General features: G+C 42.8%; 2 protein-coding genes across 5 annotated transcripts in view; one reads left to right on the forward strand and one right to left on the reverse strand.

Annotated features, from left to right (window-relative positions):
* Positions 1-16,400, forward strand: part of SLC25A26 (solute carrier family 25 member 26) — a 156,068-nt gene extending 139,668 nt beyond the window's left edge. For all 3 annotated transcript variants that reach the window (XM_038409094.2, XM_043518233.1, XM_038409097.2), the window contains 3 exons: positions 2,129-2,193; positions 4,035-4,108; positions 10,846-16,400. In XM_038409094.2, coding sequence (XP_038265022.1) covers positions 2,129-2,193; positions 4,035-4,108; positions 10,846-10,942 — 236 coding nt within the window. In that variant the 3' untranslated portion in view covers positions 10,943-16,400. The remainder of the gene's footprint in view (positions 1-2,128; positions 2,194-4,034; positions 4,109-10,845) is intronic.
* A 430-nt stretch (positions 16,401-16,830) lies between these two features.
* LRIG1 (leucine rich repeats and immunoglobulin like domains 1) overlaps positions 16,831-23,270 on the reverse strand; it is a 125,213-nt gene continuing 118,773 nt past the window's right edge. For both annotated transcript variants that reach the window (XM_038409093.2, XM_038409092.2), the window contains exons 15-19: positions 22,311-22,730; positions 20,172-20,297; positions 19,271-19,417; positions 17,641-17,952; positions 16,831-17,411 (exon numbers count right to left, since the gene is read on the reverse strand). In XM_038409093.2, the coding sequence (XP_038265021.1) occupies positions 17,182-17,411; positions 17,641-17,952; positions 19,271-19,417; positions 20,172-20,297; positions 22,311-22,730 (1,235 nt within the window). In that variant the 3' untranslated portion in view covers positions 16,831-17,181. The remainder of the gene's footprint in view (positions 17,412-17,640; positions 17,953-19,270; positions 19,418-20,171; positions 20,298-22,310; positions 22,731-23,270) is intronic.

The following is a 23,270-nucleotide window of genomic DNA, read 5'->3' on the forward strand; positions in this document are numbered from 1 at the left end:
TAAGATCAATAAGGTACCACAAGGACTCCTCATTATTTTTGCTGATACAGACTAACGTGGCTACCCCTCTGAGATCAGTTTCTCTCTATTCCATGCACTGGGTTTATACAAACCCCAGAGAATAAGATTATTCTTAACTTCTTTTCTTTTCTTTTCTTTTTCTTTCCCTTCCCTTATGTCCTTAATGTTGCACTGTTACGAAAAGTAAATATTTATTTTGATGCATCTTTAGCTTTGAGCGCCTCCTTTTGAGTTCAAATATTGTGGCTGGGGAGAAAGAGTGAGAGATCAGAGTTAAATTTAGAGTGGGGCAATAAAGAGAATGGTTTGAGGGGTTGCTTAGCGGGATTGGAAGAGGCTCATATGCTAATGAGGGTGGTATAAGAACCTATAGAGAACAGAATAGAATAAACCCAGGATAGTGAAAGAGGCAGAGGCTGTAGTTAAATTAAAATTGTGTGTGTGAGTGTGAGAGAGAAGGGGTGGGGGAGGGCTGTTAGGCCCTGTCTGTTCTTTAGGATCCAATTCTATAATTGCGTAGCTTTAGCATGATGTCGCTCCCTTGACTTCAGTGGAATTACTGCTGATTTACACCAGTGTAAGTGAGATCAGAACTGGGATCTTAGTTTGCTAGAGGCTGGTTGTCTCTTTGGAGGGCAGAGCAAACCGGTTGCTTTGTCCCTGCACAATCCTTGATGACTGATTATTACCAAGGAAGTCACAGCTGGGCCAGCCCTTCTGAGTGAAAGTAATGTGCTCTGAGAGTGGCGAGGACAGGGAAAAGGGAAAATGCATTGAAAGAAGAGGGTGCTTGTCACGATGGTGCTGGAGGTGGGAGGCAGGGGAGCCAGAAGAAGAAAACGCTTTGTAGTGGGAAAATATTTAACCTGGAAGGGAGGGGAATTGGGAGAGCTTGGATGATTGATCACTTTGCAGAGTCCCCCTAGCAACAAACAGATTGGGCTGTCAGATGTTGGGATACTCCATTTTGTTTCTTTCTGAAGTAGCATTTGCCTGTATTGTAAGAGAGCTTACAGGAGAACCTCAGAGTTATGAACGCTTGGAAAATGAGGGTTGTTTGTGCCTCTGAAATGTTCATAACTCTGAACCAGACGTTCTGGTTGTTCTTTCGAAAGGTTACAGCTGAACATTGACTTAATACAGCTTTGAAACTTCACTAGGCCGAATAAAAATGCTGCTCTTCCTTTATTTTTTTAGTAGTTTACATTTAACACTGTACTGTCCTGTATTTGCTTTTTATTTTAATTTTTTGATCTCTGCTGCTGCCTGGTTGTGTACTTCTGGTTCCAAATGAGGCGTGTGGTTGACTAGTCAGTTCGTAACTCTGGTGTTCGTAACTCTGAGATTCTACTGTATTATCAGTAGGGCCCATCCAACCACTGCAAGACACCTGCTTCCTTTAACAGCATAACCATAATTCCAGATCCAATCTCCCTGAATATGGAGATTCATATTGAGTGTCTTGTGGACATCATTAATGACCATATTTGCCCATTTATGGGGTGTAGCACCTTTTCATCCATACTACTTTACCTAAATCTGCACAGCACCCAGCACAATTAAGTCCTTACCCATGGCTGGGGCTCTTAGGTGCCATCGTAAGACAAATAAATAATAATAATAATATATCTACCTATCTACTATAGCTCATCTGTCTGGTCAGAATTTCACTCTCAAAAGACAGGGCAAAATATGCTGTGCTTAATTCCTTTCTGTGTGCACGAGTGAGCAATTTAATTTGCTTTACAATATGTAGGTGTTTAAAATGGAAACTGGTCTCTTCTCTTATCAGCTCTTTGGGTCAGGGACTGTCTCTTACTATATATATGTACAGCGCCTTGCACAAGGGAACCCAAGTGTCAGTTAGGGTTCCTGGGTGCTAACATAATAGAGTAAAACTAATACTAAATAATGATTTTTCTGTAGATGCAAAATAATAAACTCTATCTACAGACACTGCAAACATACCCAGATTTTGAACTGAGGACCAGGCTGTAAGCATTAATAATTAAATGGTTTTGGCCCAGGCTGTGGGAATTGTTGATGGGGTGTCATACATGTTCAGCAAACAATGTCTCACTTGTGTTTGGTATTTTAATATGCTCAGGTGGATTTGCAGCTGCAATCACCACACCTCTAGACGTAGCAAAGACAAGAATTATGTTGGCAAAGGTAAGAAATGGAAGAACGCTGAGCAAATGGACAGGTGCATGGGCTGCAGTGCCAAAACTTCGGCATGGTAGCAACAAAATGAAATGTATCACCACACCTATCACTCATGACTTCTGCTCTTGTACTTTAAGCCAGGAATTGATGTGAATGTGCGTTACATGCCTGGATAAAAATGGTGTTGCTTTACTTTGCTCTGTAATTACTGTTCTTGTTCTTTCACCTCCCTCCTCATGTCTCCCAAAGGAACCGTCTAAGATGTCACTGTGCTTTGTGCTAGGTTATCTTGGGGATATGCTGAAATCTAGACTGTCAATGGTTAATGCAAAAGTCTTAATAACAAATTCTTTATAGGGTCAAACTCCCTAAATGAAAAATCCAGGCAGGAACTAATTCCTCTGTGAGGTTTTTAAAACAACAGGGGATTGTTTGCATTGCTCTCCATAGGCAGGCTTGACACCAGACTTTCTTTCCTAGAATTTCAAACCATTGCTACAACTCTGCCAGTGATGGCAAAAGGAGGAGTGCTAATGTCGGTGTGCCTCTGTTGTTTTAATGAGCGTGTCTTCTGTCCTAGCCCTGAACAGGTCTAGATTGTGAGATGGTTAAAATGCAAGCAGCTGGTACACACTGTTGGGATATATTGTTATCCTTTAAGGAGCTGCACTGTTGGAGTCAGAGTTATCCCGTATGGATCAGTTCTCTCCACCAGCCAAGTCCCTGAGTAGATTAATCAGCTATTTCTCACTGGCCATTTGCACCTCATCTCATGACTGGTGCTGTGTTATAGACACACACCACATTATGTAAAGTGTGTGCTCCGCATCTTTCTGTGCATGTGTGTTCGTACATAGTACAACCTCATTCAGCAGATGTATATCAAGGAGGGCGTATGGCCTGTTGGTTAGCGCATGTGACAAAGTCATAAGAGCTGGGTTTTGTTCAGAACTCTGCCCCTCCGTTTGCATTTTCCTCTTTGTAAAGGAATGGTGGGACTCCCTCGCCTCTTAGAGATAAGTCGAGGTTCTCAGATGAAAGGTGCCAAACAATGTGTCATTTTGTATTAAGCATTTTACGTTGGCTGTGCCATAGGTGTCATTTAATGACCTGTAATCGTACTGTTTGCCATGCAGTGCCTTTCTCAGGTTTTCTGAATGATTGTCTCTAGTATATATTATTAAATTAAACTCCCCGGCAAGCTTCTTAAGGGCTTTGAAATGATGACGTGGCAACTGTGCAAGTTAGCCGAAGTATTTGTGTTAAAGTCTGATTCATGTATTAGGTGCAGGAGAGGCAGTGGAGTCCACTTGATTGGGATTCCAGACACCTGGGTTCTATTCCCAGCCCTGCCACTGACATGCTATGGGGCCTTGGGACAGTTGCCTCACCTCTGTGCCTCAGTTTCTCCTTTGTCTGACCTGTCTGTTTAGATTGTCTTTGGGGCAGGGATTGTCTCTCAGTATGTGTCTGTACAGTGCCTAGCACAGTGGGGCCATGATCTTGATGAGGGCCACTAGACAATACCATTGCTCTGTTTCACAGTGTACATGGATAGGTAGCTCGATAAATAACTGAATCCAACTGAAAAGGAGTACTTGTGGCACCTTAGAGACTAACAAATTTATTAGAGCATAAGCTTTCGTGAGCTACAGCTCACTTCATCGGATGCATGCATCCGATGAAGTGAGCTGTAGCTCACGAAAGCTTATGCTCTAATAAATTTGTTAGTCTCTAAGGTGCCACAAGTACTCCTTTTCTTTTTGCGAATACAGACTAACATGGCCGCTACTCTGAATCCAACTGGTGATTGATTGAATTACAGTCTCTCTGTTCTTGTGATATAGGCTGGTTCCAGCAATGCCAGTGGGAACGTATTCTCTGCCCTGCACAGTGTTTGGAGGTCACAAGGGCTACCTGGGTAAGGACTCTCTTGTGAGAGAATATCTATGAGACGGGTGTGTGTGTGTGTGTGCGCGCGCGCGCTTAATGCACTGTAAAAAAAAATATTAATTGGCTTGCCATTCACAAGGCCAAGTAGCTGTCTTTCGGGTACGTGTATGCACAGCACCTAACACAACGGAGCCTCTAGGAGCTACTGCATTACAAATATTAACCAATAATAATCATTACCCCTTCCTGAGAGCCAGGCCAGCCTGGTGCAGGCACCTCCCTACAGCGCGAGCCAATCCTCCTCCTCCAGCTTTCCACAGTTACCCAGGAACTTTCCCTGTGCGTCACCTCTGCCCCTTTTTGCCCTCTTTCCCCAGCAGGAAACATAGCGGGAGGAGGGGACCCCAACACCATCTGTCCATAGAGGTCAGACAAGAAAGCAGAGGAAGCTAAAAGCAAAGAAACTGAAGCTGGGATTTGCAGGTGTTTCTCTTCCTCTCCGTGGGGTGCTGCAATTCTGCATTTCAGTCACCGTGTGGCGCTGTGTAAGGCTATAAATGAGCAACTCCCAGTCCATCGACACAGCATCACCCATTAGGAAACAGGATCAGAGCCCCAGAAAAATGCTGAAATACAGAGAGCAGGAAAACTGAGGGAAGGGGCTTTGAAATGTGCACCCTACAGCTTGTTCTTCCTTTCTCCTGCCTCGCTCAGGTTTCATAGAATGAGGACATCCCTGGTGGGCTAATCCTTCAGTCCTCTCTTGCCTCTCTCAGTGAATTGCTCAGGTGTGCCAGACATGAATAGGTTAAGCTTCACAGGACCCTGTCACTTAGGCAAATAGTATCAGTGAGGAAACAGGTTATCAGAGAGAGGATGTGGGACTTGCCTGAGGTGACATAGGACATCCATGGCAGAGCATTTTCATGTAATATGTGTGTGTAATTATGTGTATGGTAGCAGCATTTCCTGACTCTAACATGCACGATTAAATGTTATGCATCGAAGAATAACAAAACACCCACTTGGATTTCCTGAGTAAAAATTCATATTTTTTAAAAAAAATCTGAATAGCAACAGAGCTCAAAGCATCAGTCTGATCAACTCAGGAGTGTGCAGCTTTCTGCACAACTCTGTCTCCTGAAATAATTAGCCACCAACTAAGCAAGAATATCAGTTGCAACAATGTGGTAGCAGGACATATTTAGCTCATAAGAACGCATCATGGTTTAGTATATAAGGGCAAGTCCGAAGGCCTTGGGTTTCCACTCAGCTTTGGAAGGCACTTGTGTGATGCTGGGTGAGTCACCTAGCCTCCTTGGGCCTCAGTTTACCCATCTGTAAGAATGGGAACAATGCTTCCTGGCCAAACGGTGGAGTTGTGAGGATTCATTCATTAGTGTTTGTAAAGCGTTTTGAGATCCTTGGACAAAGGATGCCACAGGCTTGTAAATTAGTATTGATTTGCATGGATACCTGGTCAGTTCCTATTAGGCTGTGCTCTTTGTGTGGGAGAATCAGTGAGTCGTTAAGTAGTGGCTAGCTATAGTCTACACAGAATACAAGTCCTAAAATAATTGTAGCTAAGGTAGTCCATGTGCAAGAGGCCTGTGGTTTTGGAACCATAAATCCTAGATTCTGCCTGCACCTACTGGGTGTATGCGGTTCAGCTGGTAGTTGTGTTATTGTGCCTTTGGGATTGTCGTCATACATATAGGCTATGAGCTAATTAAGTCTGTAGTTACTGGAGTGACATGCGCAAAATCCACATGGAGCATTAACTAGACATTGGGGACAAATGCAGGTCCGGTTGGTGCAGTAGGTGTTGCTGTTTTTTCCCCTTCCACAATAAGACTCATAATGCAAATCTCTAGCTTCATTTCTCATACCTTTCTAAATCAGCCTGTATGCCAGTGCTACTCTTCGCTGCTTTAGGGTTTAGAAATCAACTCGATAGCCAGTGCTGTGAGTGCGCAACACTGGATGTATACTCTCCAGTCTAGTTACAGATAATTTTCCTTAACACCTGATCTCTGGTCACACAACAAGTAAAAGTTCAATATTCTTTTGACACATTTGGAAAATAATTTGAAAAACAAATTTCAGGAAGTTCCTGGACACTTATTCCAGGAAGTATTCCCGCCGTTATGCCCACACCAGACTATTGGTTTTGTATTGTCTCAGAATGCATTGAGCTAGCACTTCAAGGTCCTCTGTCTGTGGGCTGGTTTCATGCACTGTGTATGCTTAGAGGACCATGGGATCTATTTTCAAAAGGACAAATAGCAGTTAAGCACCCAACTCCTATTCAATGTCTAAATCCCCGCCCCCTTTTCTGTTGCACATAATTTGTGTTCTTTCAAGCCTGTTTCACAAGTGCCCATTTAGACAACCAGAAACCAAACTCTGTCTTCAGATTGTGCCACTGATGCAACAGAACCAAAGGATAATCCAACCCGCCTGAAAGCTGCAAACCCAATAGAAATCAAAATAATAAGCAATCCTGAGAACAGAAAAATGCAAAAATGGCCAAACTGTGTCAGCTGCGAGGAGAAGGAAGAAAGCCTTGGGAAAAATAAATGCAGAGACTGCTGTGCCTGCTGCCAATTATAAATGTATTAATCAAAACCGATAAAAGCGTCAGACTTTTTGGCTGGCAGCAATGTGAAATAATATATCGCTTCTCTACTAAATCTCAGATTTGAAGAGAAGGAATTCTGGGGCAGAGAGATGCATTGCCTCTTGCCACATTATTAAAACCAGAGTGCAGGTCTTACTTCCTGTTTGCACCTAGTAAATCCACGTGCTTCATGCCAACAAATTCACATCCTTTTCTGTCCAAAAGAGAGAGAGACAGAGAGAGGCCTGCATTAATGGATATTTCTCAATGGCTAGAATAAGGGTGAGATTAAAGGAACAATGTGCACATATCCACAGGTATTTGCACTTGCAAATGGGAGTTTAGATGAGCAATTTCTGAGCTGCACACACTAGGGCAGACGTTTGTACGTACGCCTTGCACTTTTCCGGCACCTTTTCTCCAAGGAGCTTGTCGCACTTTACAGCCATTGATGACGCCTTACAACCCAGCTGGGAGATTGTCAAGTGTTGTTTTCCCCATAGGAAGAGTGAAGTGGAAGGAGTCGCCCGAGCTTGCATTCCTAGATGGTCGCACAGTAGGGGCCACAAGCCAGGGGTCATAGCTCCCTATTTTGACTGCTAAGTGAAGTTTCCCAATAGGTGCAGGTGCACACACGCTATTGCACCCGTTGCAGTCTCCTTCCAGCGTTGGGCCCTAACCGCACTACTCTTCAATACTGGGATCCCAAACGTTAATAGAGAAGAGACATCAGCCTTTAAGGATTCTCTGCTTTAGGAAATGCAAAAAGATCTAACCTGTAGTGCTGAGTAAAGGGACTTGTCCAGTGGGTTACTTTAAGCAGTGGCCTCTGGTATTTTCTATTGAAATGGGGATTTGTTTCATATTGCAAGAAGGATCCCTGTCCAAAATAGTGCCTCAAGGTTCTGACGGACTTTAGGAGCCAAGCCTTTGGGAATAAATATTCCAGGGCTTGGAAAAACACTGGGGAAGAGTTGCATTCAAAATGGAAAATATGAGAATAATTGGAATATGAACAATAGAAGTATTAGGCATTTGTTGGCACGAAGCTTCATTATAAGTTAGGGGTAGCAGGCTGCATGAGATCAGAGAACACACCCATAGCACATAGGCATTATAAAGTACAGCTGGTGATGATTCGCTTTGGAAATCAGACAGGGTACTCCTGGTGATCCTAGGGACGCAGATTGTATTCGGCTAAGCGGGAGTTTGGATAGTTGAGAGGGAAGGAGTGGCAGTGCAGGGTGCCCTCTGCAGCTCCTGTGTCACGGCTCCACTCCCTCACTCCTTTGACCCTGTCCTGGTTATTGTAGGTGCAAGGTGCAGGTGGGCGGCTGTGGTCCTGGTAGAGCAGAGAGAGAGATAGACACACAGACCCCTGTCCAGGACTCTGCTCTGCCGTGATTGCAGCCTTCCCTGCACCTTATGCCCGCAGAAGTTGGGTGTGTATCTCGGTGCCCCGAGTCTCTGCCCCACTATCCAAACCTCAGCATAACCCAAACCCTCTCTTGTCTTCCAGGCTGGGAACTCGGCTAATGCAGAGGTTTGGATAATGGGATTTTGGAAAATCAGGAGCATCCCGTATCTGATTTCTGCTTTTGTGTTTTCTCCTAACCAACACGCAGACTGGGAAAGTGCATCCGAGCCAATTGCACCTGGATATCTTTGTAGTTAAAATGCTCAGCTTTGATCTAGGCCCAATCTTTTGTTATCATTGTGTTACAATAGCGACTAGAGATGCCAACCAAGATTGGGGCCCTGCTGTACAAACCCATAGTGAGAGACCGTCTCTGCCCAGAAGAGTTAGCAGTCTAAATAGACAAAGCATGAAGGAAAGTGAATGTGATTATCCCATTTGCAGAAGGGGAAGTGGGGCACAGACAGGTTAGCTGAGTAACTGATGGGCCAGTCTGGGAAGAGAACCCAAATCTCCAGAGTCAGTGCGGTGCCGTAGCCAGATGACCAGCTATTCTCCCTCCATGCAACGGAGGAAAATCTAGTAGCTTGGTAAGCCAGGCCTGGGACTGCCACATGGTTAACGGCAGATACGTGAGAGCAGAAGGAAATCAGTAGGATGCTGAGGCCAGCATCATTGGTGGAACTGAGGGGGATGCAATAAGAGAGGAGGCCAGAGATGCAGCTTTCAGCCTTGCTTATTTAAGAGCTGTGGCTGTGACGGACTGTAAGTAAACGAATGTCTGCAGTGCTTCAGTCACAGGCCAGTGTAATGCCACAGGAGAAGGATGATGTGTAGCTGGAGAACAATGCTATACCACAGGATTTACCCTTTGAGTGCTCTTTCAGTATATGCCTCGTACAAATTACTCTGTTTCAAAGCTATAATTATGGTAATAGCCCCAATGGCAGTCTAGTGCAGCCATAAAATGTTTCCATCTGCCTGTATGCTCCAGGCCCCAGAGCACAGATCATTATCACAAAAACCAAAGCAAGTGCAGTTGGGGGCTTACCAAGCACAGTGTCTGACTAGCAGTGAGGCTTAAGAGAGAACGGGTCCCTGAATTGCTCTGGGAATATGCACTGCTTCCAGATGATCTCACATGCCCCAGGACTAACACAGTATTACACAGGAATTACTCACAATGCTGGCGTAAAAGCTACATAGTTGAAACTCATTAGATTAATGTTACTGGGCAGGCCAGGCCACAGAAGCCAGGGGCAGCAGAATCTCTGTCTTTAATCCACCTCTGTGCATGTCACTTTTACATCACACGCTGTGAGATGGGCAAGATCACCCATTCTTTGTCCTTAAATGCTGAAGAGTGGGTTAAAGGTATGTAGGCCTTAAACTGCCCAACATTTAAAATCTTACATACAGTGCAGCAGGGCCCATGGCCTATGTGTACAAGCAGTCAATCCCGAGGTTCATAAATCCAATTATGGATGAAGTCCTTGATACTGAACTCCCATGAACTTCCAAGGGCTGCTCCCGTTACAGACGGGCTGTAGGAGCAGGCAGAACTACTTTGGCCATGTTGAACGTTATCGGGTCATGTTCTGATTGGTCTTCCTGCTGCTGCTGTATCTTGGTACAATTTTTGAAATCAAATGCTGGAGGAGTGATATTGCTCAGTATGTATCAAGGTGATTTGCTAGCTGAGGTAAAGGCACCCCTTCCCAACTAGAGTTTACTGTGGTTTGGCTCTGCTGCGTCTAATAGACAGAGTGGGTAGTTTTTAACCATTCATGTTTTTGTTACTTTGCAGTGACTGTCGCTAGTTTATTACTAGTTCTCCCAATCATTGTCTATGCCAGTCCACTGCTAGTACTGCTGTTAGCTTCATTTCTGCTTTCACTGAGAGCAGCACAGATACTGTTGACAAGCCTGGATCTGGCATTTGATTGTTCTCACCTCTTTTTATAAAGCACTGAATTACAGGGAATTAACTGCCTGAAATCTGATTATTTGTATGGTTGAAGGAAGTAGAGAGAGAGGATGGTCCAGTGGTCAGGGTGCTAGCCTGGAAATCAGGTGACCTGGGTGCAATTGCCTGCCCTGTGTGAACTTTGGCAAATCTTTTAGGCCCAGATTCTCAATGGAATTTAAGCACCTAAATATGTTTGAGGGTCTAGGTCCTAGGCTATGGGTGCTGCAGTGCAGACTATGGGGATGTGCACTGTGGAGCACAAAGGGTTGTGCTGTTAGTGCCCCGTGTGGACGCAGCTGGCGTGAACTAAAAGGTACCTAGTTCGCATTAACTCGTCCTCTTTTTCAAACAGGGCTGTGTTAACATGAATGACGTACCCTTAAGCTTGCGCCAGCATTGTCCACGTGCGGCAATTAGAGTTCATCTCTTCGCCTTTTGCATTTCCCAAATCCTTCCACTGCATTTCAGCCTCTAGTCTCACTTGGTCGGTTTCTCCATTTGCAAAATGGGGATCACATCTCATAGGGTTGTTGATAACAGTATTAAAGACTGTGAGGTGTTCAGATACAACAGTAATAGAGGCTATTTAAGTACCTTAGATAGGAGGTAATTCTGCATGAACGCACTCAGTAATCAGCAAGATAAAGTTTGTGTATACAGCCCTACTAAAAGGTTGTGTGTGGAGTGACTAAAAATGTAACAGCTGCTCATTGCTAGTCCATGACAACATGTGAAGCATTTTTTCCTCTTCTCTTTCAGATTGTTTGCAGGTGTTGTCCCTCGAATGACAGCGATCAGTCTGGGAGGATTCATCTTTCTTGGGACATATGACAAAACTCGCAGCTTGCTGCTCTGACTTGGAATAGAGGTTCCTGTGAATCAGAGCAAAGAGCCAAACCTCTGCTGCTCTCCAGAAAGAATATACTCATAAAAGTACGAATGCTCCTTCTCAGGCTTCTTTATATGGCTGAGGAGCTGGTCAACAGCCTAAACTCGTATTTTCACTATAAAAAAAAAGGTCCTTAAATAATCCAATTTCCCTAACTTAAAATTTCCCAGCATGGAAAGCAGTGAAGTCATAGAGAGACTTGTGCCAAAAAAGTAACATGTGGAGGTAAACAGCTAATTACAGCAGCTGCAAACAGCATCATCAGAACTCATGCAAGGAAAACATTTTATAAACCAAAAGAACATGGTTTGAGCAGCAAAAATGGAATAAAATGGATTTTCATTTAGAGACACCTGATCCTCAGCATCGGGGCTGTTTTTAGTTCGGTGGAAGAGTTTACATAGCTGCAATCAGCAGGCGTTTAAAGACTGTCGAAAGTATTCTTAATTAGGAGGCTTCTGGGAAAAAATAATGCCCATTTGTTTCCAATTTGAGCCATATTTTGGAAGTTTATCCCACTGTTTATACCTGCAGGTGCATAGCAAGCACTGTTACTTGGTAACCAGTGTGGGTTGTGGTTTTTTTAATTAGATTCAGATTTCTCCAGTAAAAGTACAATGCTGTGTTATTTTACAGGTAGCCAGTCCAACAATGTTGCCTATGAAAAGAAATGCAGCTCTTGCCTTTTTTTTCTTTCTTTGCCTTCTAAAAGCTGAGGTAGATCTGGATTTGTAGTAGTGAAGCACAGACAGGAGAGGTCTGGCTGCAGAATGCAAGTGACAAATAGAAACAAACAGGTTCTTCTCCTTGATGAAATGGCAGATTGAGCATATAGTTCTGATGGGTGATGGTAGCACGTTCTCAGACTCTACTTCCTTTAGCATACAAATGCTTTAGTTAAAATCAGTTAGTGGAATATGTGCAGGGCCAAAAAGCCACTATTTCCATTGATAATTTTAATTGAACTGAAAGTCCAAGATTTTGAAATTTAAAAAAAAAAACCCTGCCAAATTTACAGCGGCTTCTTGGCTTAGTATAGCTCTTTAGAGGTGTAACTAAGAACCTGAAACTACCTTTCAGTTGAATGAAGACACTTCCACAATAAGGTTTTGTAGAAGCACTGAGCAGTGAGGCCTGGCATCCTAATAAAAATATATGCAAATTTAATTAATAGAGCTAATACAGAGCCAAATTAAGCTATGCAGTAACACCAGCAGCTCACTCTATATTACAGTGTAGTGTTTTTTCCCCCCGAAGAAAACCCTGTCACTGTTAAGCACATACATGGTGCTAGATGTTTAGTGACTGCTAGTTAACCGTGCGGGTTCTGAGAAACTGGCTGAAGTTTAGCACTTGCTCAGAGAACAGTAGGAAAACTTGCAGAGCAAAAGGGATGAATTCTTAAAAACTGGAATTTCAACCCATCATTGCCCACTCTCATCCAAAGGGAGATTTTAGTCCCAAATTGGCTAGCTGATTGCGCTAGCTGCCATGATGCTGTAACAATACTCCAGGCCTCTTGTAGCCCAACCTGTCAGTGCAATCTAGTTAATGACATTACACAATGTACTTTTCTACGTTGTACTGTTGATCCCTTTATTTTTTGGATGGGGGGTGGGGAGGATTTAGAATTCATTCGGAAAAGCTAGCTACTGGCTCAAAGCTCTTTATGGGCCTGTGTTTTGTTTGCTTTTCAACAAATAGGCTGATATTGGAGGATTTATTAATATCGGCACAGGACTCAAATTTCTCTTGGGTCCGTGTTTTGCGCTTTTGAAACATCAGTTCTAGAATCAGCCTTTTCTGTCTTCACTTTGTTTGCAGTAAAGTATGTGTAAGAAGTCTAGACTTCTGTAATTACAATGGTCACACGTGCCTCTTTCATAGTCCCAGCCCAAGATGATGATAAAATATACAAAGTGAGTATAACAATAATTTAGAGTGAAATGCATGACAAGGCTGTGGTGCCTATCCCAAAACCAAGCATTCAAAACCCAGGCAATTCAGAGTTAAGATTAACTATACAAGATATCCAAACAGGTTAAGGTCTGGCTACACAAAGATGCTTAACGCTGCTCTGTAGTGATGCCCTGTAATAACCGTAGTTACAATCAGTGCACGAAGGAGTTTGAAAGTCTTTAAAAATCTGGACCACAATTTCTTCATATATTGTCCCTCCTGCTATGTGCCTGTCTCTCGCACTGCATCCAATGGAAACTTGAAGTGCTTTCATAATGGAGGAACCTCTCCATTATGGTCGGTCGGTCTCTCTTCCTTCTCCCCATGGTTCTTGCTATGGACCACAGTCTACGATGAAGGCCCATGAAAATCCATTGGTGCTGCTATATGCCCCAAGACAGGTACAGCTCTTGACATACCACTGATCATGCTGCTGCGGCCCCTGGTTTCTGAGGGTCGATCTCAGGATTTCTGATGCGACCCTGCGCTGAGTGCAAGAGTGGAGCGGGGCTGATATGGAGGCTACTTACTCTGCAGGTCAGACGCAATGAAGGTGGAGTATGTGGTATATGCCATTTACCACGGAACAAACTTTCTAGGACAGCATCCCATCTAATGGCCCAACGCTTCTTTCAGTGAATGGCTGGCTCTGTACAGTGAGCCACTGGAATCAAAGTAAGTCCCCAAGGTACCAAACGGAGACCATCTGTGGCTTGGGCACAGCTGGAGATGGCAGCTATGAGGGAGGAGAGGAGTCCTTGGTAGAACTCTCTCTAGTAGAATACTATTCATCACACCCTGCCGAAGGAGAAACTTTCAGTGCTGAATAATGGGGAAAAAGACCATTAATCCTTTAAAAAAAACAAAAAAGGTCTTCAATGACAGCCTCTGCACAAGATACAATTGTGATTTAACTATATGTAAAGTTTGAAAAGTTCGTGTCATTCCATAATTGTGGGCCAAAAAAAATTGTCTGACGCTAGACACTAAATCCCTTAAAGACTACATTTTTAATTTATATTTTCAGAGAACACTCATCTCAAAGAGCTGTATTTTTAGAGAGGCTACACTTAAAAAACCAAAACAAAACAAAACAAAACCCCACACACCAAAGATTGAATACTTGCTTTAAATGGAAAATTAAGCTCATCCTTAACTCTGAAACTGAAGCCTCCATAAGGTAGTGATGGTGTTACGAGTGGGACTAAGGAAGGTTGAAGGTGTTCAAAAACGTAGTCCCTCTGACTTTGGCTCCAATGGAGAGGTGTTTGCGAGATGTGTAGGCAATTGATATTTTTTTATATTAGAAATTTACTTCATATGAATTCTTCACTGTGTATCTCAGCTACAGTTCCCAACTTTACCACTCCAGGGTCATATTTCCAGTACCCAATGTTGGTCTACCATTCAGAATTCTCTGTCTATTGAATGCAATTTGACAAATGGGTGTTTTGAAATGGTTATGTCCCGATATTGTTAACACATTTTCATTAGAAACAGAGAAGCATGTAAGCAACTGCTTGGGTTTTATTTTTTTCAGCTGAAACTTTGAAAAGCTCACTCCCAACAAAAAAGCTGTAATATTATAAATGAACCTTTATTAAAGACACTTCAAATGCCATTTGTTAGACACTTCAATATTTAACAGTTTTTTCAACATATAATATTGTACCAAATTTTCTAATAAATAACTTTGTACACAAAAGTAATACTTCCTCTTTCACATTGCCTCTCAGAAGCAGCAGATTCACATATTTAGTGGAAGTAACATGAAACAGTTAACGTTATTAAAAATACATTATTTTCAAATGTTAATGTGGCAAATGTGCTTAATATTTGCAACGGTGATGACATTTCTGCCAGCAAAATTGGTCAATTAAGTCATTCGCATCTTCCTTGTGTATGTCCCACTCACATCCCAATGTTTTCACTTTCAGAGTTAGTTCTAAAGCATATTTTTCTCAGTTCATGGGACAAATACGTGTTGGTTTATTTATTTACCATCATCCATCTCTTTCAGTTTTGATTTGCTGAAGAGTTAAAAGTTGGCACTCAACATAATTAGTCACCTGCCACAAAGTGCAAATGTGTCTACAGTTAGAAACTGGTCTAGACAGGTAGCTGGCTAAATTATGCCTTGCTTCATAAAAGCCAGGGTCAGTGATAATTTACAGTGAAATGTGTTTTAGGCTACCACTCAAAGGACTGAGAAATCAGACTATTAAGGGTGGCAGTCTTTTAATGAAGGTGGAGCTTGGGATAATATGGGTGGGTTTCTTGGGCCCTCATTTAGAAAAGTAATAGATCTTTAGTATTGTTCTGAATGCAGTTGCTTTTCTGAATCAAGGCCTTGATAAGGTCTCACTGCCCTGACTTCTGACACCTGCTGTGAGCTACCATAGTGATGTGAGCAGGATTTCCACCAGACCCTGCTCTGATGAAACTGGCCTTTAGTTGCTTCTAAGAAAAAGAAAAAAACAAACAGAAAACAACCAACCTTTCCCCAGAGTAGTCATCACCAAAGTCTAGTAAACTTGTATTAGCAGAACTGAAAACAAACCAACCCATCCATCCACAGGTACCAACAGAAGCAGCCGTTCTAAAAATAATAAGCTTCAGACTGAAGTTATAAATGACAGAGCCATTTGACCAGTTTGTTTGTTTTTTTTTAAATTCATGGATGAACTTAAAGACCCTGTACTAAAGTAGAACTCGTCCCTTTAAACCAGTAAGACCACCTACCAACATATACTCTTGCTTCTAAATCAGTATATTTCCGATTAGCTTGGAACTGAAGCACAAGGGGGTAATCATGGACCTGAAGTCAACGTTCACAGACAAGGCGATAGCAATTACTGTCTGTGTGTACACCGATGTGGCGTGCTGCAGATCAGGGGATCTATGTGCAGCAAAGAGACAACTTAATACAGTGCCATAGGGAAAATGGGTCATGTATCTCGGGCGTAGTCTGCACACAGCCAGTATAATGGAAAATTATAAAATTGTGATTTTTATTACTGGGACAATAATACAGCTACAAGTCCACTATGGATGCAGTTATACTTCTATAAAGTTGTCTGATACTCGTGTGACTTATTCCCCTTTCCATACAGGAATAAGCTGTGTTCACATAATTACCTTTAGAGCAGTATTACCGCATTCACACTGGGAAGGGTAGTACCGCTTTAACTATACTGCTATAGTTACAATGGTACAACTTGTGGTACGAGGTCATTAAGTTTGTGACAGGTGCAAAAAGGAAAAAACAAACCCATCCCCTACTGCATGTATTTTTGTTGTTAGCAATGATTTTAGCTTTCCTTTTTGCAAGTGTGCACAATAGTTTAATTCAACTTTATACCTCTGTGCTGTTCTGAATTTACAGACTGACTATCACAGCTAATATTTAACCTTTAGCTCTTCAGTGCAATTCTGAAGGGTAATGAATTTAAGTTCTTCCATAAAGGAAAAAAAAGAGTCAGGTTGCTATGTATTACTTTTTCTTTTTTGGTAATTGCTTGGCTCTCCCTATAAATTCTATTTAGCATTTCTTTGAAATAATTTAAGATCTCAGTTTAAACCTGCTAAGTGCAATCAATTTCAAGGTGGAGGGGATTTGTGCTAAATAACCCAATCAATGCTTGTTCTAAAGGAATTTCCGTAGCAAAGCATGACAATTCCTTTGAAACAGCCTGGGTTTTAAAGGTCTGCTTATGCATTAAGGCACCAGAATTCTCTCTCTTGAAAAAATTTAACAGCAACCTGATACTGAAAACAATATTGCCAAAAGTTTGTAAAGTTTCACTCAGTTATCCATGCACTAAAGATTAAAATAGCCTCTGTAAAAGATGTGTGTATATATATATATATATATATATATTTTTATATATATATATATATATATATATATATTTATATATAATATGAAAACTCTTATGTACAACTGTATCAAATACTTTTCTTTTCTCTACACAATTGTCCCTTGCATTTATGTGCTTCATATGCAAGTTAACTTTTGAACTAGTAATACTTCTCATTGAAGTTTTAAACTATGTACAGACAGGTGACGCTCAAGTAGGAATTTGTTCCCCACACAAGCTTGTTTCTCATACCTCATTTGTTTTCCTTTTCCTTGGAGAGGCTGTCAGTTCAAGAGTTGAGGTAGAAGTAAGTAGCCTAGGTATTCTGTGCAAAAAATTAAGGTCAATAGTTGGTTTGTTCATTTGCACACGGCAGTTTTTCCCCTCTCAGTCCATTGATCTTATGGGTGGCTTAAACTCATGAGTGGAGTCCTGTAATTTGGGTAGATATCCATTGGAAAGAAGAGTTTGTTTAGCTTCAGCCTCACCCTGTATATCCAGTGATGTCGGTGAAATTTCAGGAGTCCCTTTTAGCTGCTTCACTGAGTCTTCTGAAGTTGAAGGTTTTAAGTTAAGCTTACTGTCCTCTGAAGCATTTGCCAAAGGTTGTGAAGAGCCTGTTAGAAAGTAAGGATAGTACAATGCTCAATTAGCTGATGCTCAGAATGCCACCATTACCGAAATGCATATAATAAATAATAATTCAAAACCAACCACTAAATAGGCAACGTTTAATACTAAAGATTACTAATTACTAAAGCTTTATAAAAGGAAGGCATGGCAATGAGAGGAAACAGGACATTAATCTGAACGGTATAGGAAAAGAGACCCAAGCAAAATGTGTACCTTGTCTGTCCACGTGCAGTGGTTGATTCATGCAGGACGACAGTGGCATTCTGTCATGGTTGCTGGGATACAGAGTACTATCGGTGTCCATTCTCCGACTGCTGGCAATCCCAACGCACTGTTGAGGGTGAAGAGGGTTGCTACCTCTGCTCTTTCTCCTACTTGGTTCTTTTCTGCTGAATGCATTTTGAGGTGCATTATCCATAGTCTTAGTTGGCTGAGAATAGTATTCAGGATCCTTGGGGTAAATGTTGACATTCATGCTATCTGTACTTCCGCTACAGTCAGTGCACACAACTGGCAGGCTGTACCCTTTGTGGAGGGCGAGAAAAAGCAATAACTGAAGTTAAATACAGTCAGTTTGAAGCCATCATCACAGCATCATGCAAGTTGGAGATGGACAAGACATCTCAGGCCACCCCTCTGCCACATGGGAGTCACTTGAACAATATATCGTTCTTTGGTAATCTACAAATCGAGTTAACTCCTGCCTTTTGCAGGACGTTAGATTTCCCAGTATCCCTAACAGTTGTTGAAACGACTGGGTCTGCCTCTTCTATCCCACTCCACACATTTATTTCTATTGCAAGTAGAAAGACACCTTACAGGTGTTATGTATTTATCCTCCATCGCTATTTCCTGCTTCGTGGCTGACCAGACAGGGCAGAAAAAGAAGGTGGAATTCTGCGGTAGCTGTTGTTGAAAAGGAGTATGTTGCCTTTTGAGCGTCGTTGTTTCTAAAGAAAAGGAGTACTTGTGGCACCTTAGAGACTAACAAATTTATTAGAGCATAAGCTTTCGTGAGCTACAGCTCACTTCATCGGAAAGCTTATGCTCAATAAATTTGTTAGTCTCTAAGGTGCCACAAGTACTCCTTTTCTTTTTGCGAATACAGACTAACACGGCTGCTACTCTGAAACCTGTTGTTTCTAAAGGGACATCGTCAATTTAAATCACATTTCTATCTGAAAATATTTTGCTTATGGTTGGTAGGAATAATATCAAAGCTGGTAGAGGTGAAAGGAAAGAGGAGGAAGTCTGTTTTTCCCCCCAGTTTATTTTATCTGCACTCGGTCAGTTAGTTGGGTTTCACCATTTCCCGCTAGAGAATCAGTCAGTTTCCCAGGCTGTCTGAATGGCTCTTATATACAGCATGATGAGAGAGAAAATGTCTTTTAAAAAAACAGGAAACTGTGATTGGAAAACCACATATGCTGGCAAAGAGACCGAGGAGCAGGTGTAGTGCCCAAAACTACTTGTAACTTGATTTTTGAACTTCTGATTATTTTCAAGTTGACAGTCACTTTATGATGCCTCTGATGAAAATGTCTAACACCTTCAGTTTGAAACAGCTCTTACATGTTAGGAATGCCTTAAAAACATCCTATCAAGCTGCAGTGGTGCTGATCAGAGTCAAAAGTTTGCCCTTTTCTGGCTGTTCTTTAAGCTCAAACTACTGTGATGAAGAAACAAGCAAGAGAAAAATGAACTTGCCGTATTCGCATCTGAGAATCACTCTTGGCATTTTTTTAGGCAACATATCTTCTCAGTCTTAATAACACTCTGACTCTCAAATGATTTCTGATCTGTACTAACATGAAATGTCTTTGCAGATTAATGTGTTTTGTACCTGTCTTATCTGGAACAAGCATTCCATCAGCTGCGTCTTCAGTTTTCCAAGTGTCTTTATTATATCCTACACATAGCTTTGGCTGTCTACAAGCTACAGTGCGAGCTTCAACATCTGGACTTCTTCCAGCATCAGTATGACACATACCTATAACAAAAGAACCAGCTGGCTAAAGATTACAACCATCTGCTCTTTCAGTCGAAACATTCAGTCATTTATTGTAAAAACAGAATTATACACTATTTCCATTGCAATATTTCAAGGAACTAATATTTCAAGTCAATATTTCAAGGAACTAATGCTTTATAGACTAATGATAATCTTAATCCAGAAATTTAACCTTTCCACCCTAACATGTTGTCTTTTAAAATATTGTATGATGTTGGCATTTAATTTGTAAGCCTGAAGCTGTGGTTTTGCCATGCCAGTGGATTTTGTATTAGAATTTAGTTGTCAGTAATTCCAGAGCCATAGAACTAGATCAATATTGGCAAAACCCATTCTTCCAGGCCTGATGAATGAGTAGTCACTAAAGGAATCTGTTTTGATGAGTGATATTACTGGGAAAGGTGTTTCTTCTGTGTCCGCAAAGTGAGAGGCATGTGGAATCTCCTTCCTTAGAAGTTTTTTAAGGTCAGGCTTGACAAGGCGCTGGCTGGGATGATTTAGTTGGGGATTGGTCCTGCTTTGAACAGGGGATTAGACTAGATGACCTCCTGAGGTCCCTTCCAACCCTGATAATTTATGATTCCCTGCCTGTGTTCCCAATACAGTGTAGTAGCTAGGTGTATGGATCTTGCAAAAGCTCACAACAAGAGCAGAAGGCACTAATTTTCTTTAGTTACCCCTCATCACGCCAAGAGTGGCTACAGCTTTTTAAATGTTAGAATCCCATTCCTACCATTGTTCTCTATGTGCCCGTTAGGCTGTTGGCTGTTATCAACTCTGATGACCACTTCCTGTCTGTCGGAAAGAGTCCCCTGGGAAGACAGGTAGCTTGGCACATCAGGTGGTACAATGGTCTCATCTGCAACAAGAGGTAAAGACAAATATAAACCTCCCGTACTTCTACACAAAGAGTTACTCTGTCAAAAATGACTTAGGAGCAGAAGTGCCACTGACTTTCATGGAGACTCGGGCCACCCTTTTCAGAAGTGACCAGTGACTTCGGATGTCTACGTTGTTGGGTGACATCTTAAAACAGCCTGGTTCTTCAGAACACACTGAGCAGCCGCCCCCTGAGGGCCCCCTTTAAGTGGCACTAGTTGAGTGCCTCAAAATTTAGGCATCACCAATCCCTAGGGCCTTGTGAAAATTTTGGTCTTCTGATAATAGGAGGTGCATTCCTAAGTTATTTAGGAGACTGATCCAAGCGCTTTCATAACCGTGTGAATACAGAAGACTGCGGCCTGCATGCTTTCTATGGTCAAAGTGAGCAAGCAGTTACAGCCTCCGTGTCTGCCAGGATTCCTCTGGTCAGTCGGAGGGGAATGTGCAGAATAATAAATGTCGCTTTCTGAATTTTTAATAAGGGTTTTTGGTGGCTTGGTAGCAACAAACTCTCTTTGTACCAGGCCCCGCCTCATGAAAACACCAGGCCGAAAGTAAACTTCAAAACTGGAGAAGAATGATAATGACTGGCCAGGGGGCTGCTGCTTGGGGAGTCAGCTTCAGCCTGATTTTACTTCAGCCACTCTGATAAATATGCAATTGCCTTCACGTTATGCTGGCTCATCACCCCAGCAAATGTTCAGGCAAATGCTCTGGGAGAGAAAAACGTATCTATGAGTCCTACACACTGCAGCTCCTCTGGGTTTATTTTTCATTCTATAGAAAGGAAACAAAGGCAGAAAGATTTGAGAGGGGGTGGGGAGGGGGGGAGAGAGCAAAAAACTGCTACTTTCTCTCTATTGCAAGTGTCCTATTAAAATTACTGCTACCTGAACTTAAGAGGAGTATCTCCATGTTTTAAGACATTTACTATTTACCACAGCAACTGGCCTTGTTCTTCAAACAGCCTTCACCCAGACAGCAGCCCCAGGGGTAAATCATGGGTCACTAGGCGAGGTTCAGCTCTTAACTGTTCTGTCCCTGGCCAGTCCCGTCATCCTCCCCCACCACAAGCTATGCCAAATGTAAACTCAATTCTATGGGGCCCTGAGCCCCTCCTTTTCCAGAACTGACCAGACACCATTCACAAAGGGGAAGAGAGAAGTGCTGCAATGTCTCGAGATTAAAAAAAAAAAAATTCAGTGTCAGAGGGTCCTGCAGAAACGACTGAATTTAGAGCATGCAAACAACATTCCATCCAAACCATCCCTTCCGCCATGGCTTTGAAAGCCCCATACGTACTGCACCTGTTTCCTGAGAAGATTAAAGGGATATAGTGGAGGGCATCAAATCCCAGGAAGGGGTCAGATTGAGCCAATGCTGCTGAGCGCCCCATTGTCCAGGAAGCTTACACTGACTATTCCTCCTGACCTCAGTAGAGCCCATCCTCAAGCGATCAACCCAATGCCATGAGTTTGGCACCAGGAGGGCTTTTTTAGAGGGCCGCTAGGCACCAGAAAACTTCCTCTAGAAGACACTGCACTTTGTCCCAAGGAACTGCTGGAGGTATCTCACTGCAAGAGTTCTATGTGGGCGGGTGGAGGGGTCAGTACCCAGGGTGGAAAAAGGGTTTCCCGTATCACAAATGAGGCCTGGTTAACTCAGATTGCAACACTGCTTCTGACAGTGGCCAGAGAAAACCTGTCAGGCTCTGAATCAGGAGAGGCTGTCTGCGCCTGGATGGGAGAGAACTTGAGCCAGGCAAGCCATAAATCAAAGCACTGAACATTCTGCAACAGCAAGTGACAGCTAGTGCAGCTGGGTGCAGCTTCCTGAACAGAGGCAGATGATACGGGGAATCAAATCACTGAGATAAGCCTTTTAAGTAGGAGTTATGGCTGGCTGGCACAGCTGTTCAGCCGCAGCAAAATGTTCTGGCTCGCAAAGGTTTCCGCTGGCCCAAGAGCCCTTAGCCAGGATTGGAGCCTACCTGTGTTGGTGACGCTGTATTCTTCACTCTTCTTTCTGGTCTGGTAGATGATGCACACCCAGACCAAAGACGTCAGCACAATGCTGCACACCACTGCAATGGTGATTATCCCCACTGTCATCCTGTCCTTCCTGCAACCAAGGGATTGCAAGATGCTTATGTGGCTGTGCGCACGCTCCGTTCCAAGGGTATTGGACATTTCACAGGTGTATTTCCCAGCATCCTCCAGCACAACATTCCGAACAATCAGCAGCTGGTTGCCAGGGGTAAAATGATGCCTGTCAGTCACTACCAGGGGCTGGTCGCCTTTCAGCCAGGTGATGCGTGGAGGTGGGCTTCCCGTTGCTTTGCACTGAAGGGCCACTGTTTCACCGACAGACACTACATGGTCTTCCAGTGGATGGATCAAGGACGGCGTCTCTACAGGGGTTTAAGTACAGACATAACGTTTCTAGGGGGGTTGTGATGACTCAGATCATCTAGAGTTAGCAAACCAACAGACGTTTCTGAAGACACAATTAGCAAAGTTCTAGAAATTGGCTAAACAATACAGGGTCTCTTAAGCCAGCTTCCCCAGGGACACCCCACTGCAAACCAATGTCTAATTGACATAATCTGAGCCTTTACTATCAGTTCTGCTTTAGTTTTCTTTCCATATCTTACACAAAAACCCATGCCTCAGGCTAATCATCTCTCACTTTGGAGGAGGAATAACAGCTGTCACGTACCAATAACTTGTAGGGCAGGGAGGCAGAGTTTAGTGTCCTCCTGCATATTTCTCCTTGGCAGGGGAGGCAAATAGCATGGCCTAACGGGTTTCTCCTATAGAAGAAGGGTGACTTCCAACAGAAATAGGACTCATTTTCTCAGGTATCTGGGTCCTTTCGTAGTTCCCATAAGTTACTGGTATCGCCCCAACCCCACTGTCCCATGAGTATGTCTATGGCTTCTGACAACTCA

The sequence above is a fragment of the Dermochelys coriacea genome, chromosome 7, assembly GCF_009764565.3.
Source record: "Dermochelys coriacea isolate rDerCor1 chromosome 7, rDerCor1.pri.v4, whole genome shotgun sequence".
NCBI lineage: Eukaryota > Metazoa > Chordata > Testudines > Dermochelyidae > Dermochelys > Dermochelys coriacea.